Source organism: Micropterus salmoides, unplaced genomic scaffold (genome assembly GCF_014851395.1).
Source record: "Micropterus salmoides isolate LMB-PRFRI ecotype aquatic unplaced genomic scaffold, ASM1485139v1 Ms_hic_scaffold_16, whole genome shotgun sequence".
Taxonomy (NCBI): Eukaryota; Metazoa; Chordata; class Actinopteri; order Centrarchiformes; family Centrarchidae; genus Micropterus; species Micropterus salmoides.
The window spans coordinates 17,488,180-17,505,478 of NW_024040707.1; the positions used below are offsets into that span (position 1 = coordinate 17,488,180).

Genomic DNA, 17,299 nt, shown 5'->3' on the forward strand with positions numbered 1-17,299 from the left:
CAGGTGCGAAGACTTATGGTTTGCCTGTGATACTCCGCAACAGGAATGCTCTCAGCCTGGCATCCAGGACACAGATAGACTCTGCCACAGGAAACTGGCACTAGAATATGCTCAATGGCTGGAATTGCTTGATAATATTACCCCGAGGGACAATAAAGTTTATCTTATCTAATGATATGGGCCTCCTGTGGCTATTAAAAGACCACTTCTAGGATGTTGAGGGCTCTTTTTGGGGAAAATGTGGTTGGTAGTCTTAAAGGTAAATCATGAGTGGCCTAATTTCAGTCCTTTATAAATTGAATTGTGTAGCAGTATCAGATGAAATAAACTAAGGAGAGCAATTGTGTAGTTTTATCTCTGCTGCTGTATCTGAATTTGAGTCTTCTTCCTGCATTAAGGTATCTCCAGGGCACATGCCTTGCATGTCCTGTGTCATGGTATCAGTGTGTCCAATCAGACCTGAACATGGCTGCATCCTGTCCCAAGCCTGGGAAAGATGAGACTTATCACCAGGACACACTCACCAACACAGCCACATATGGGGTTACAACAGAAAACTATAGTAGTGTTACAAGGCAGTACAAGTCTGCTGAGTAGAAAGGCAATGAATTAATGCTGTATCATTCTCCAAAAAGGAAGGTGTGTTGATCCACTACTTTTGTCTTGTGTGTGATATCCTTTTGAATTCACGTTATCAGGAGTCTCTGGGCTCTAATATAACAGAGACTGAACTGGACAGAGAGTCTGGGGAGCAGAGGGGGCTGAGGCTGAGAAGATTGCAAGAAAGTATTCCCTTTGATAAGCCGGCCAAGAAGCCTTTGATTAAATGTGGTCCCAGCAGGAGCCCACACTAGGTCCACTGTGGCACGACCATGTCCAATCACCAGCTATCAACAGCCCCGGGTAATTACAGCCATCTAGTCATTAGCCTGGGACCCACCTGGAATTCCACATAGCGAGGGGTGGGATGAGGCCAGCAGGGGTTGGGGTTTAGGTTGGGCCTTTAATCAAACACTTCCCTCCCCTTGTCTGATATAGCACACTCTACCCCAACTCACACAGAATCAGCCTTTGTTACTGAGACTGTAGTATTACTGCCAGTGGGGAGCAGCGATGGTGTGCGTTCATGTGTGTGTGTGTGAGTGATGGGAATAACACGGCAGGTTATGACAGCAGTACAACTGAACTTACTATCCTGCTCGGTCACACTGATTAGTTGTGCTCTGTTGGCATTATCTATTCCCTTTCTTGCCTTCAACCTCTACGTTGGTCTGTCTGAACAAAAAACAAAGATTCCAGTGTCATACTAATGCACCATATATTTCATATGAACATCTGTTTGGATAAGGCAATATACACAATGTTATACAAGCAAGCTGGAGAGCAGAGAAGTGAAATCTTTCTGATGTTCTGGTTATGCGTGACTGAATGACCATGCAGGTTTTTTTTCCTTCTTCTTCTTCCTCCTCTTGTCAGCGGCAGTTGGTCGTCTTACGCTGAAAACTAGAGTACACTGTATAATAATGGGAGTGCTCTTCTCTATCCTCGTCAGCCAATGTAGTGCAGTGTCATCCGCAGATGAGAAATGAAACAACACTTTACAATTTAAATATATCTCTTTAAACAACTATTTTTGTCTTTTTTTGTCTTTTTTTTTTTTTTTAACATTTGCATTCAAAGTTTCAATGACGCATCCGTCCATTTATTCATCTGGCGTCCATCTACGTGTCCTCTTAGTCCTTTGGCCACACAGAGCCAAACTTACGCTTAGATGTCCACTTCTCAAAGTGCACATGTCAAGCTACTTCCCAAAGTCCAACCAAGTATTCGTTTTTGGTAGATAAAAGTGTATTGCCCCCCCAAAAAAGAAAGAAAATTATGTGAGTATATGAAATTGTTGTAATAATACTGGATATGTTTAAAGGCTCAGTTAATGTAAAAATGTGTCTTTAAAGCATCATGAAAGCAGCAAATTGTTTTTTAACCCAGAACCACACGCTATAAAAAAGGCCATCTGGACTGAATCTTTCATAAAAGCCCAATCCACCAGAAACCCAAAGTGTCCACTGGTTTCACCGTTCATCATCTGATCCCAGCAGTTCAGTCACAGAGCCATTCACAAATAGGGGCTAATGGGTATTAATTCATATTGACGGGTACTGAATTCTAGTGCTTTCACAGAGACAGGTAGAAAAGCCATGCAATGATGAACTGATGTGGGGGCAGGGGAGGGCGGAGACGCAGAGCACTTTCAGACAAACTTTCCCAGAATGCCATGTTCCACAGGATGTCCTGTAAAGGGGAAAGGGGTGGGGTTGCATAACAGGGGGTAGAGGGGGCGTGTCCTCAGGTCTGGTCCAACCACTCAGCTCGTTTGGGGGCTTTGCACGTGTGTATGTCCACAGCTTCCTCGCAGTCCTTACACTCCACAGCGCAGCACCATTTGAACTTGCACTCGCACTTGGTGATTTGCTTGACCCTCGTGGTGTCGTAGCCCCGGCCACAGCACATGACCTCACAGCCATCAGTGCCGCGTGATGTCTTATTGCAGACCCGCCCCGCCGTGCCCAGAGAGCCTGCACAATAGAACAAAAGAGTTGGCTTATAGAAGATACAAGTTAACTAAAGCTATTTTCTCTTAACTGGTCTTTTGTGTTTTACTTAAAAAACGTTTGTCTATAGAGAGCCAAATGTCTTTGCTAGAGCTGAAATAATTATTTCATTACTTCATTAGTCAATCAAAAATTATTAACCTCACATTCTTTTGATTATGAATCAAGTCATTTTTCAAGCAAAAAGCTAGACCTTACCTAGTTTTAGATTTTAGCTTCTCAGGTGTGCGGATTTGCTACAACTGAATATCTCTGGTTTTGGACTATTGGCTGGACAAGACCGATGTCAAGATGTTACTTTGGGCTTTATGAAATTGTGATGGACATTTATCATAATTTTCTGACATTTTACAGACCAAACAGTTAATTGACTAATCGAGAAAACAATCAGCAGGTTTGCGATCCTTAGTCTTAACGTCACATCAAGGCAAGCTTCTGTTCCACTATCCTCTGTAACTCAATGCTATAAACTCTAATTGAGGGTTACTTTCATTGGTTTTTCTGAGACAGTGAATCTTGTTGCTGGGTCAGATTCAAAGATATATGAGTATCTACTAAAGAACTTGAAATTAGAACTTGAACCCTTCATGATTAACAAAGTTAAACAATAGTTAGTTTGTCAGCATTCAAATAAACTGCAGCTCGCATCAAATTTGTCCAGTGTGGAAATACGCTTATTACATGCCATTGTAACTCTAACCCTCCTGATAACCATCCACACTCTTTTCTAATTGTTATCTAACGTTTTAGTAGACTTTGCTTTATAAAAAACGGCCATGCCATTTTGCCCTCCCTGTCCATTTTCCCAGCCCCACCATTCAATTGGAGACATTTATGCTGCATACACTCAATGTTGACAGAACGGGAAGAATACCACCCAGTATTATGACTTGTTGTTGTTACTTATTCGATGCACTTAACAAATAAAGCCAGATACAAACAAGGTATGAACCCTTTAAAATTCAGTCAACTGAATTGATTCTATTAATGGTCATACTGGGCTTCTTGGGCTTGTGGAAAATCATGTTCGTTAAAGGCAGCTGAAAAGTGAAATACTAAATAGAACATTAAACAGTTTTTTACTGATAAACTAATTAAACATTTCTGTCTAGAAAAATGGAGCAAACCTCAAAATGTATTGTAAACAAGTTTATATTCCAGACCTTTAGCATTGCATTACAAATGTTACTAGTTTCGGATGAGGTTTGAGGAAGATTTAATTTCACTTTAGTTCTCTATTTGTTACGATATTTGATCAGTAGCATGCTAGTAAACCTTGTTAAGCGTATAGAAGAGTTTAGCAGTCTGGCTATTACCTAAAGCTGTGGCATATTGTCTGTGTCTTGTGTGAATGTCATCCCCACAGAGATTAGTGCTGGTGTTTTGTGTGAGAAGCTCCCTGTTTGAACTGCTACCTATCACAACATGCTGCCCATAGAACAACAGACCCACACACACAACTATGCAGTGTTGGTAGAGTGGCCTATAGTTACACTGCCTTTCCCAAGCCACTGCTCCCTTTGAAGCCACTCTGTGTGTGTGTGTGTATGTGTGAGGGTTAAATGGACAGTGGAGCGTGACAGACAGACAGGCTCTCACACTCTGAGGCCCACTCTGCCCTCCAGCTACGCTTAGTTCAGACAGAGAGGGAGAGACTGTGACAGACAGAAAGAAGTGATTTTTTTTTTTTAAATTAGCCGCTTGTGTCCCTAGGCTGTGGATTCCACTGGGAAGGTGAGAAAGAGGGGGAGGATGGACAAAGGGACACACCAACGGAGCAAGGACGAGGACAATCGGATTAAGCTTCTGGGTGATAGAGGTCTTGATGTCAAATACTGTTCACCAAACTGTTTTTCATCCATCTTCCATCCAATCAGTAACAGCCGTACCTGATTAGGTGTATTGTGTAAAGGTTGATCAACACATTCTCTGACCACTGGGTTGTGTATATGTGTGTGTGTATATATGTGTTGACAGAGACTGATAGAGGTCAGGTGGCCACAGAACAACCATGTCCCTAGGGTACAAGGATATTAGCTTCCATCACACGGGAGGCCTGATGTGTTACCTGACTACCATTACACACACACACACACACACACTCACACGCACACACACACTCACATTCACACACACAAACACACAAGTCACGCATGAACATATACACAACATACACATAACACCCCTAAAACATAACACAGTCTGGGCAATCCATCACCATCCATGAGAAACTGCCTCTTTCAGTTCAGTTCACAATCTTCTTCTCTCCTTTTCCCTTCTTACCTGCTGATTTGTCTTGTAGGCAGTAATCTGGAGAGTTCTCAAAGTAGACCAGGTCGTTCTTGGTGGCCTTCCTGAAGGCTTTGTTAGCTACAGCGAAGCCTGTCCCATCCTGATTCATCGTCACCTCGATGGCCCCATTGTATTTCTTCCTTAAGTAGTCACCGGTCTTCCTGAAGTCTGACATGGCCATCCAACATGTCCGCAGTGTGCAAGAGCCGCTCACGCCGTGACATTTGCATTCTAGCTTCATGAATCGCTTCACTGCCTAAGAGAGAGCCATAGAGAGAAGTGTTTGTGTGTTGGTTGTTGTGTGTATTGTTTTAGCCATCATAAAATTTGGTTTTACATGTTTTAAAATGAAGCGTAAAGTCACAAACGTACCTTAAAGGGTTGGTTTGAACAAATTTCATTAAAACATATTTCTCACTAAATGTACCCCTAGTGGTATGTAGTCTTTCACATAATTTTTGGTTTTAATTGCTGATGTTAGGGTAAGGGGTTAGGGGTAAGATATTTACCTCTAAGATTTCTGCCAGTGGATGTTAAAGGATTTTTGTTTGAGAATTATATTATTCCCCTCTGGAGAAGCAGACCAGACTCAGGCACAGAAGCTAAGCAATGTACTGCTGATTGGGGCAGCAGAAAAATGTATTTTAGTCACGTAAAAAAGGCCCTCATTAAAAAAAATCAATATCAGTACTCTGTATTTAGAATATTTTCACAGCTTTATCTTGCTGAACTGAAAATATGCTCTCTTCAAAGCTGCCAGACTCCTTTGACAAAAACAGTAATTAAAAACTAACCTTTAAAACACCAAAGTCACACAGCAACATAAACAAACTAACCAAATGAGGCAGTGGTAGACTAGCAACTCCCATGTTCTGCAAGGTCAAATTACTGTTTTTGTCAAAGGAGTCTGGTGGCTTTGAAGGGAGCATAGAAGCCTCAGTTCCTCGCCAGACAGGGCTGCATGTACACTGTTCTTTAGCTAAACAGCATTACAACATTAAAGCAAATCATGATCATCAAGGTCAGTCATTGTTCTTCTGGTAAAATAATGGTATCTGGTCACAATGCAGGAGCACAGAGAGACAGGGGAAAGGAGAGGCATGGTGAAAGCAGTGGCCAGACAGGGACATCATGCTCTGGAGATACAGATGACCAGGTGAGAAATTAGATAGCTTGATGATTAGTTTTAACCTAGGCCTACATGTCAGCAGTAAATAAGACTACCACTTATAAAAGCAGAACATTCAAATTAAAATGATCATCAAGGTCAGTCATTTTCTGGTAAAATGATGCTATCTGTTCACAATGCAATTGTCTAAATGTCTATTGGCAAATAATTCATAAAATGTGAATTCAAATGGTAACTGTAGTCATCAAAAAGTTGTTCTACATATAGAAATATGGTAGATTTTTAGGAAATGCATTTTTTATTGGGGTGTGTCTCTCATTTGGATCCGCCCAATGTCTATACCATGTTTACGCCCTTGGATCTGAGGAGTTTAAGAGAAATGAAAGTGTGTGTGTGTGTAATTCTGTATTTCACTTGCATTTTGAACCACCTGCTGGCGAGACAGGACTGATTATCTACTGATTCCTACATAGAAAGAATTGCAGTTGTCGAGATGAGAGAAAATGAAAGTGTAAATTATATAAACTATAGTCTCCAAACCCTAAAATGCATTCAAAATGTTGGATTGGCTAGATCTCTTGTGGAGGAGGTCTGGCTCGCATTGAGATTGGATCCCAGCAAAGTGTGAGTGCAGTCTGCATCGTTCACTAGTTCGCCTGCTCCACCTGTGCTTATTACTGTAATATCAAGTGTAAATGAGGCCCATGACCATTATCCATATAACATTGCCAGAGATAGGTTGCACGTTAATACCAGGGGGAAATCGGGTCCAAGATGCAGATACATAAAAACTTTGGCAAATAAAAGAAAAATCTACATAGCTAGATAGGTCTTTACATGTAAGTGAGAAAATGTGTTTGTTTTTTTTGTTATTTGAGTAAAGACACTGTAATCACTTACTGTTCGTCCACAGCGGTTGTTGTGTAGGTTCATGAGTGCCCGTGCATCTCGGACAGTCCTCTCTTTGGCATCTATGAAGGCTTTGGCAAACTTTATCCCATAGTTGATATTATCACTACAGCCTCCCCAGTCAAACTCTCCTCTCTCGTCGCTAGACCGCCCACGCTTGTGCGGGTCGCAGTTGCATGTCTTCAGCTCCCCCTGGCTGCAGGCGCGAGTGAGCGCATACACCACTCCTGCTGAGGAGATGGCATAGACGAATGCTGCCTCACGACTGCCTGAGAAAGAGAGACGGAGGGACAAGCACAAAAGCAAAAAAGAAACACAGAGGTTATACTGAGTTAAAGGGTTAGAATTAAACAATCTATTACTGAATACAGAAATTGCAGTACATATCATCATGCAATACAGTAGATTCTCAAAGACCTAAAGACTTCCAGCTGAGCAGCTCACAAGTTAACATGCATGGACAGATACACATAATGCCTTGACCAGGCCTGGGCGTGAGCCATCAGGACTTGAAGGTGCAGCTGACGGGGGCATATCAGGCCTGATGTGGAGTATAGGACAGCTCTGTTTAAATATTATCATGGAAATAATCCCAGCTGCGGGGCTCTCCTCTGCTCACATAAATTGTTTGAATACAGATATAGTGATACCCCATTCATCAGCGCCAGGATGATGTCATGACAGTATTTTCTACCATTGCTGTGCTTTTCTGGTCTCCTTAGTTCCTTAGAATATGACTCATCTATTGTTAGGCCAAAGGCACATAGAGAATTCGATATAGCATTTGGTCACAGTTGCTTTTTGCAAAGCCTGTACGGAATGAATGCCTCAAAAAACACAGCAGCAAGAGGCAGAAGAACTTCAGTCTTCAGTCACTTGTTCAACCTAACATACATAAGTTGTTTTCATATATAATTTTAATAACAACTCTGCTGTGTTGTTATAAACATTATATCTCCAGTAGTGGAGAACAGCCTCTCTGCTACAGCGTTACCAGTTAAAGCCATTGTTTTCCAAAATGCTGCACAGGCACTGGATCAAGTTATTTTCTTCACCAGACCAGAGTTGGCTGGGTGTTTTGTAAAGTGCTGCAATGTGAATTGGTCAGCTGGTCTTGTTTGTTGGTGTTGGAATTTGGTGCCCCACTTCACTAACGTGAGCTGGTCTCTGGGTGAAAATAATAGGACAATTTCCTTTGACAAGACTCAACAAAAAATGCACATTTTAAACACATTTTAAAACACATGCTGCGTAGAACAGGACTGAAACTGTGAAACTACAACTGACAAGAACAATGTTAAACGGGTCAGAGTACAGTGCCTATTTTAACCTGTTCAGGGGGACGATAACAGAGGGATTAAAAGATTAGGTTATTAAATCCAAAAAGCTCCTAAATGCCTGCCTTTTTTGAATATGAACTACAAAATAACTGTCACTTTCAAACACTAAAATGTGCTTGCTGTACATCTTTTGGTTGCTGCACTGTGCTCTTCCACTTTTTTTGTTCCATTGACATGACTTTATTTAATTTTAAACCCCACCAGCTTTCCTTTAGCACCGTCATAAGGTTGAAATGTCAACTTAGCATACACAGTATCTCATTATGTAATGGGCAGATTGCAGTGCAACTTTCTAGCACATTCAGCTCTTTTTTGAAACCCTGTCTACAAAGAAATGAGTTTCAGCCATGTCACCTGTCTTACCCGCATAACAGCTCTTGTTTCACTTTGCGTTGAAAAGTGGTGGGGACATAAGGGCTAGGATTAGGGGCACGATGATACACTTGGGTCACGAGTTGTGACAATGCACAAGAACAAGAAGACTTTCAACACTATTTTGAAGAAATATGAAATGCCGGAATATATAATAATAATAATTATTATAATCTTTATTTGTAGAGCACTTTTCAAAAACAAGTTACAAAGTGCTTTAACAAGTGTAAAGACAATAATACCCAAGAGACAATAATACAAAAACAATACAAGATAAAAGCATGAAAACATTGAAAAGACTAAAATACACGTTTAAGATAAATATAAAATTAGTAAAATACAATAAATAAAAGGGATAAAATAAAGTCAAATAAGATCGGGAAAGGCTCTCCTATAAAAGTATGTTTTAAGAAGGGACTTAAAGAGTTCACTGACTCAGCTGACCTGATTTCCTCGGGCAGGCTGTTCCAGAGCCTCGGGGCCCTGACAGCAAACGCTCTGTCCCCTTTAGTTTTCAGTCGAGACTCTGGAACAGATAGCAGACCTCTGCCTGAGGATCTCAAGGTACGTGCTGGTGTGTATGGAAATATAACAAGGCGAGAGGCCATGAAGAGCTTTAAAAGTAATCAATAGAATTTTAGTGTGGGGTCGTCGCCCCCCCCCCCCCCCAAGAAATTTTTCAGAATTAACTACAGAATTTCCTGCATTCTGGATAAATTTTCTGCTCCAATTGACAGTAGATACAGTAGATAATTCATAAATATAAAAATCTAAGTAATCAGCAGCTTGTTCTTTTTAGCTTTAGTTACTTTTTTTGGACAATGGACATTTGTTTCTTCTATATTTAAATTGCATTGCATCTTTTCTTATTGTGCAAATCAGCCTTTCTTAAAGCATTTTGATTTGTTATCCCTGCAAGCTATTTTTCAAAACATTTTTAACAATTGCTTTCAAAAAGTGATGGGGATAAAATCAGCCATTTCAAAATGTTGTGGGGACATGTCCCCAGTGTCCCCAGTGTAAATGACGCCTATGGCTCCACATGTGAAATTGTACCCAATGCATCTCCCAAAACATGGGTGACCACATAACAGCACTGTTAATGAACCAAGCGGGAACCTCCGAGTCTGAAAAGTGAAGTTGATTAATTACCTCAGTAGACAGTTTCCTGATTAGTTGATGGCTTTAATTGATGTTTCAAGTCTTCTTCAATAATAGTTCATAATAGTTAAGTGTAACACTCTGGTTGTCTAAAAATGTCTTGTTTAGTTGTACTAAAAGATATCTAAGGAGTTGGCTCTTAATTTTTTCCTGTAAGTAAATTTTGCTAATCAAAATTAGCATTCCAATAATATTGCAGTTCATGTAAATTACTCCACTCTCTCATCCAAATATGGTCACTTCCGCTTCCAAAAAATGGCCAAAATGACAAACTTGAGGCTTAAAAACGGTGGTCCACAAACCAATGGTACGGTAGCTTCAGTCCTCCATAGACCCTGACGAACGACTGAAACTGCAGACATGCTGCTGTAGCAATGCAGCCTGCGTAAACAGGATGTCAGACTTTTAATCTTGTTTCAAATCAGGTTGGGTCGCAGTCGCAACTTCTTAAAACCTACATTTTAAAAAAAACTATTTAAAAGCAATAGCAAACTATTTCATGATCTGCAGGCTAGGATAAATAATAATGCATCACATTTATTTTTTTCTGAAATGCATGGAGTAGAAGTTTCATGAAATAGAAATACTCAAATACCAGCACTACGAAATAACAAAACTATCTGATGTAGTACTGATTACAAATGACTGAATTAAGGGCGGGACACTTCTATCTGAAAACAAGATACAAGCTCTCTCAAACCTATCTGAACCAGCCTGGGCCAGAAGAGTTTGTGTGATCCAACCTGCTTGCTCTCTGTATTCACTGGAATGTCCAATTCCGTCTCTGGGGTGAGGAGAAGAGGGCAGTGGGTGCTGCTGAGGGGGTGTATGTGGGGGAGGACGGAGAAGGGCACTGCTGGTCATCGTTCAAACCTGCGCTGTTTGGCTGACAGTGAGAATATCTCTCTAAATATTTACATCTACATTACTGTTTATTCCTTTGCACCACACAAACACACACACACACACACACACACACACACATGCGCGCAGCCTGTATCTCCATATCTGCTACATTTTTCCCATGCATCGTCGGCTCCCACACATGCGTAGGATGGCTGGAAGAGGGACAGTAACAAGCCAAGCAGAGTCAGTGACGTAAGATACTAAGTCTGCGGAGATGAGCACCTTATTTTGTGCAACCTGAATCCAGATACACTACAATGAACTGCATTGTGCCTTGCTCAAAAAGCAAACACACTGAAGGGGAAGTATAATACACGATCATAACCCCTAAGATGTAGTATCATAGAGTCACTCTTTTTGCACTGCATGCAAGAGTGACTTACAGGTGCATTTCTGCGTCCATGCTCTACATTCACAATGCATCAGTAATTACAGTATTGTTGTTAAAATAGCATTTAATCATTTAATAGTCATTTAATCTTTCGTGCAAAATTACCAGCTGAATTTAAAACTTGGCTCTCAAGTGTTTTCACTGAATAGCTCCTGTCCTAATTCAGACTGATTATAAAACACTTAATATGGAGAAATAAAAGATAGTTGGAAAATATGTATGTTAACATGCATGCGTGCCTGTGTGCATATGTGTGCATGAATCTGTTACAAAGCAGAGAGGTCTGGCAGGAGTGGAAAAACAAAATGACGACAAGCCCACGTCTCGAAGCCCGTGTGTTTATTGACCAAGCATAAGGCATTACAACAGTCCATTAGCGACTATAAACACGGAGCACCAGCATACGTGAGTATGAAAAGATCGGAGAGAGAACAGAGTAAGGGAGAGAAGGACAGAGAGGAGAAGGGAGCGATAAGGCAGTAAAAGTGAAGATGACGGGTGAGAATGAGTGGTGTGATAGTAGCAGAGGGGGCTCAGGTTCACGCTCAGAATCTGTACTTCTTGGCCACATAGTCAGTAATCAGACATGCAGACAAACACACGGACTTACTCCGTAGCAAGACACGTCCAAACACAGTGTGGTCGCGGTCCAGCGTGCTGCAGTTCCAGCGATGGTGTCTGAACTGGTGCTGGCACTCTCTGATCCACTCCTTGGTGCCCTCACCGATGGCCTGCATGATGTCTGGGTGGCGCTGGCAGAGTTGCCGCTGCTTGTTCACCAAGCCTGGGATGTTGTCACAGATCACACGGGCCCCCAGCGCACCGATGTACCTGATAATGCAAAAAACAAATAAAACCTCTAGGCAGTTTGGAAGTGAATTCACACTGACTTGGGTCATTTAGAAGGACTTGTGTGAAATACAAAATACAGCAGTGTTTGGTAGTGTATTGCAGCTGATTAGCACACATAGGGACCCTCGTATGGTAAGCGTATTCACATGTGAATACACACACACACTCAAAGGTGGTGAGTGGCATGAAGGAGAGCTGCAGCAACAGTCCTCTGTGAGTCAGAGTTCACTACACTTAACAGTTTAAGGTTTGCAATAAGGAGGGGAGTGGAAACCATTTACTCTGCTATCCAAATAAATAAGCACTTAACCTCTCCCCACAAGACCTGTGTGTTTAAATGTTTCCCAATGGGATAGTTGAAATCATGTCACAAATCAGAGCACAATAACCCTGTCAAACTAAGACCCCATTTACTCACTTTGCTCCTCGCTGTCTCCCGCCTGTTCGCTCTCAATCTCATCTGACTCACAGTTCTCCTGCATGCTTCTTCCAATCTTTCTCCCTCCCCTAATAAAACAGAGCCACAGTATCCTATCAAGATAAATGCTCCATTGAGCTTGCCCAAAAAGAACTCTAAATGTAATCGTGACATGTGTGTGTGTGTGTGTGTGTGTGTGTGTGTGTGTGTGTGTGTGTGTGTGCAGCTCGGTGGCTGCGGGGCTTTGATGGGTCAGCGAGGGGAGGTCAGGGAGTGTGTAGCTGTGTGGTCGTGTTTTACGAGGACGGACAAGAGGATGGAGACTGAAGGCTCTCTACTCCCCAGAGTGGAATTAGAGAGGAGGAATAAGAACAGAGTGCTCATCAAAGGAAAGAGCCAGAGCTGCAATTCACACTTAATTTTCTGTCTGTCTTTCTCTCTGAGAGGCAGGAGGACTTGTGGATTTTATAGGATTGTAAATCATTATCCACAGGTCTAAAACAACATGCTGTAAAGCCCTGCAACTCTACTGTGAATCATGGAAGAAAGACAAGTGGGAGGCAAACAGGGAAGGCTTCTATTGACTTCTGATGATTCCTCCTATGGCCTCTTATTACCCTGTCATCTTCTCAAGCCCTACATTGGATCATACCAAGAAAGATGTGATCATTTTTCCTAGCATTAGCATCAGTAAGAAATCATTTTACTTTAGTTTGCGGATTTCCTGATACATTTGCGAAAGATGTAGCAAATAAGCGACTAATGCTCATATAAATTAGGTGATAACCATAGGTGTCTTCTATATTTCACAAAAAAGTACCACCATTATAAAACGTATTTATTATGATGAATTTCTATTACATTATACAAGCTTTTTCCCCACATTTCTCAAATGGCTGGCCTACAACCCCCTATCATTTTTGCCAACCCCCACCCCCTTACTGTACACCAAGAAAAATTAAACAGTAAAATACTGTATCTCCTACACTAAATTCCCCTCAGAGCCAATAATGCCCAGTGAAAGCCTCTACGCACACTCTTCCCACTACTCCCCATACCTGCTTTTAATCTACACAAACTATTAGGCATTCCATCACCCCCATTCTCACCCACACACAGACACTTCTATAAACACACATACACTTTAACCTATACTGTGCAGGCAATGAGATATTTTTTCACCCTTCACCTATGCTCTAGATGGGTGGTTTGGGGGTATTTTAGTGAAGTAATTTGAGTGTGTGTGTGTGTGTGTGTGTGTGGTAGGCCTACCTGGTGAATTAATGACTGCTCTGCCTTGTCGAATACAGGCTCCAGCTGAGCTGAACACGAGCTCAGCCAACAGCGCCGGCATAAATTACATTTATCGCTCTATTATTATTCCTCAATATGGCAGGCCAACAAACTGACACGAAGAAAATGCGTTTTAGAAACAAAATCCTAAAGAAGCTTGAATCTACTTCACAAACTCATAATTTAGGGTAATTTTCACTATTAATGCTCCGTCCTTTCTTGCTCTCTTTTTTTCAGGAACAAATCAGTTTTGACTTGAATTAAATGATGACAGAAAAACACATTTAGAGTTTTTCTTTGCAGTCATTCCCCGATAGAAAATAAAAGAAATTACATGGCAGCGCACTCATTCGTGACAAATAATAGCATATGGAAGTATTTTCAATAAACCCCAACGCTTTTAGATTATTTGCAGCAAAAGAAATGCACAAGGAGATTAATGAGAAGAGGACGGTGAGATAATAAATTAAAGCATGCAAGCCCTCATAAAGCCATTGTCTGTCAGCTGTTGGAAAGTCGCTGCTCCGAATTAATTGGAAAGGGTTTTTGCTTTTGCTTTTGGAAAATGGGTTATTAAAAGAATTCTCATAAGTTAAATTCGTTGGCAGTTTGAATCCCTGATGTTTTTAGACCCAAAGCTCGGCAGTAATCCCAGCTCCGTTTCAAATGATTAAGATCAATGTTAAATGTTCAAATTGTGTTGCATTTTCTTGCCTTCCTTTTACAGCTAGACTCTTGATTTAATTTAGTTAATAATAATAATAATCAATTATAATAGGCCTATATATAATTATTATTATTTGCGTAATTGTTTCTTCCAAAAGCAAATATAGGCCTACATATTCAGCTCCCATAAATCGTGTTGGCAGGCAGGTAGGCCGGTGGTGTGATGGATGCAGACAGTACTCACCACCATGAAGAGTCCACCCGAGGCGTCACCAGCAGCAGCAGCAACAGACACCCACAGTAAATCCTCGAACTGGCACCGGGATTTTGGCATGAAGAAGACCGGGATGAGAGTCTGGCTTCTGGCGAACCACAGCTCCGAATCCGGGATGCCCGGAGGCTCAGAATCCTGTTTAAACCCAGCATGGCTCTGCGCTTTTTTAACCACCAGAAGTCCCCCACCCCACACACACAAAAAAAATCAGATTCAGAAAATCAGAAAAAAGCCCAACTTTAACAGACAGGTTTGATGTGAAATAGGTTAGACACCCATTCAGTAGGTAGGCCTCATTATCCAGTGTGTGGCTCCATGTTGCGCGACTGTCAGGAGTGTGAGACGCGCGTTTTCGGTGCCATGTGCGCACCAGAATCTCCACTGAGCGCTTCTGGCTGCTGACAGGAGGTTTACCTGACGAGACGCGCAACAAGTGTCTGCTATTTCACCTCTCCACTCAGCTCCCCAAACACCTATCCTTGGTGTTTGCTTAGTTCAGAGGCAGATATAGGATCCGAATAACAGCTGGAGCCAAAGGTTGGCAGATGCCAGACTAGCTGCAGTTCTGTCGGCTGTGTGACTCTGTGCTGGATCGGATGCTCGTACCGGACCTCTCCTTTATCAGTGCGCTGTGGACAGAGTCAGAGCAGAGAGAGAGAGCGGGGGAGAGAGAGAGAGATGAGGGAGGGCTCGCTGCTGACAGCTCCCCTCGCCCATTGGGCAGATGCAGGGGTTACAGAGTTTGACTAGGAAGAGAGAGATATTAAAGAGGGATGGATGGAGTGGTGAGATGTGATGATACTGTTGAGGTCCTGACTAATGTGAGGAGTTAATTTTACCACAGACAGAAATGATTATAACCAGTGATGGCGCCTTCATTTAACAACCCGGTTTTAACCGGATAATTAAATCAAAGGAAAATGTGTTTTTTTCATATTTTAAAGGTTGCTGGGTTTTTATTATTATTATTATTATTATTTTTAAAAAGGGGTGTTTCAGTTTTTAATGTAAAATGCTTTCATTTAGATGTAGAAACACCCTACAGCACTGATGTGTTGGAAATGCAATTATTAATTGCAGTCATATATACAGTATGTTATTCACACAGATTATTTTATTAATTTATTTATCTATTGTTATTGTCAATAATTTATAATTAGAATCAACATCAATCATATTCACTGGATTTATATAAGACTATAATTGTTCTATTCCTCATACTGTTCCTCACATACACCTTTCACATTACTGTGTAACACAGACTTGTTCATCCATGTTCAACCTACCTGCGGACAAAACATTTGTCTTTTGGCTAAATCTGGCACACTTACATCATATTAATATGAATTAACGTGTGCTGTCCCCGATAGAGATATAAGTAACTAAATCAGTTACATTGTTTAAATTATTATTATTAATAAATACTTATTTAAATATTTGTCATGCCTGCTGCCATGCACCACCCAAAGCACAGCAGAAATGAAAGTCAGAGAAAAAAGCAGGGAATGTGGGACTGGGAGAACAGAGCCAAAATCGTCCAGTTGAACAGCACTACGGCTTAAATATGAACCACATGTGTTAGAGAGAGAGAGAGAGAGAGTGCTGAAACAGCGCTCAAATAAAGCAAGCACACACACATACACACACACACACACACACACATACATACAAACTGTACATTGTCCCTGGATAGCGACCATCCTTACCTTTCTTCCCATGAGAGTGTGTGTATTCAGGCTTGGCAGTGAGCTATCATCCATCATCAAATCTATGATATTTTGTCCTTGAATGGCTCCTGACAGAACACTACTTTTAAGTATCCAAAGACCTTTCACCTGCTCGACTTGTTTACAGACACCAATTCACACGGTTAATGTAGACTTGGATTTCTCTGGGGAGTTTGTAATATTGGATTAAGAATACCACAGTTGATTCAGCTGACCCAGTAATACTAACAAACCTGTAAACAAATCAGGAAAATCCTTGTGGGAATTGAAACTATTAGAATTAGCTATAGCTGTCGGAAACTGCCATCAAAAGCTTGAGAAAACAGTTCTAGTGTTTATGCCAAAGCTGCTGTTAGAGCTAAGCCCCTTTTCAGAGACATTTGTATTTCTGCTTTGAGCACAATAGACCGGCTGCTATGAGAATGGGACTCAGACACACTTTTAAACATTTTCAGAGACAGGAACATGCACAAACACACTGACCAGAGTAGGTACAGGTTTGTGAGAGGCCACGAGGTGAATCTAAGCTCTGGTGAATATTTGTGCACTGCAGCTTAGCTCACGATTTTCTGCTAAATCAAAAGGAATTAGGGAAGCACAAACACGGCTGAGTTATACTCTCTCTCATGGGGCTGGAGCTGGAACAGACTCTCTCTCTCTCTCCGGCACTTTCTCGCTGTCTCTCTCCCAGCCTGTGAACTTGACCACAGCTTTCTCCTCATAAACAATAACAGAGTCAAGCGCCTTCTTGTCAGTTGGAGGAAAAGTTTGCCCTGATGAACAAGGTCCAATCTGGCAACCATCTCCTCAAAGGAAAAGTACTGACAGGGGTTGCTATGTTTGAAGACTGCACTGGGGTCGAGGGATAAAGGTGAGATTTACAGAGGCAGCGGTTTTGGACTAATCCAATTGATTTCTGTGTTGATATATTATAATCACTCAGGATTATTTCTGAAA

At 41.4% G+C, this 17,299-nt stretch overlaps 1 protein-coding gene across 1 annotated transcript; it reads right to left on the reverse strand.

The window, feature by feature from the left end:
* Positions 1 to 1,301: 1,301 nt before the first annotated feature.
* On the reverse strand, positions 1,302 to 15,247 carry LOC119906144 (protein Wnt-2b-A). Its single transcript, XM_038723683.1, has 5 exons — positions 14,586 to 15,247; positions 11,723 to 11,943; positions 6,934 to 7,211; positions 4,896 to 5,160; positions 1,302 to 2,576 (listed from the first exon to the last, which is right to left on the reverse strand). Exons 1-5 carry the CDS (start codon positions 14,765 to 14,767, stop codon positions 2,347 to 2,349), a joined length of 1,176 nt encoding a protein of 391 aa, XP_038579611.1. The 5' UTR covers positions 14,768 to 15,247; the 3' UTR covers positions 1,302 to 2,346.
* Between the last annotated feature and the right edge of the window lie 2,052 nt (positions 15,248 to 17,299).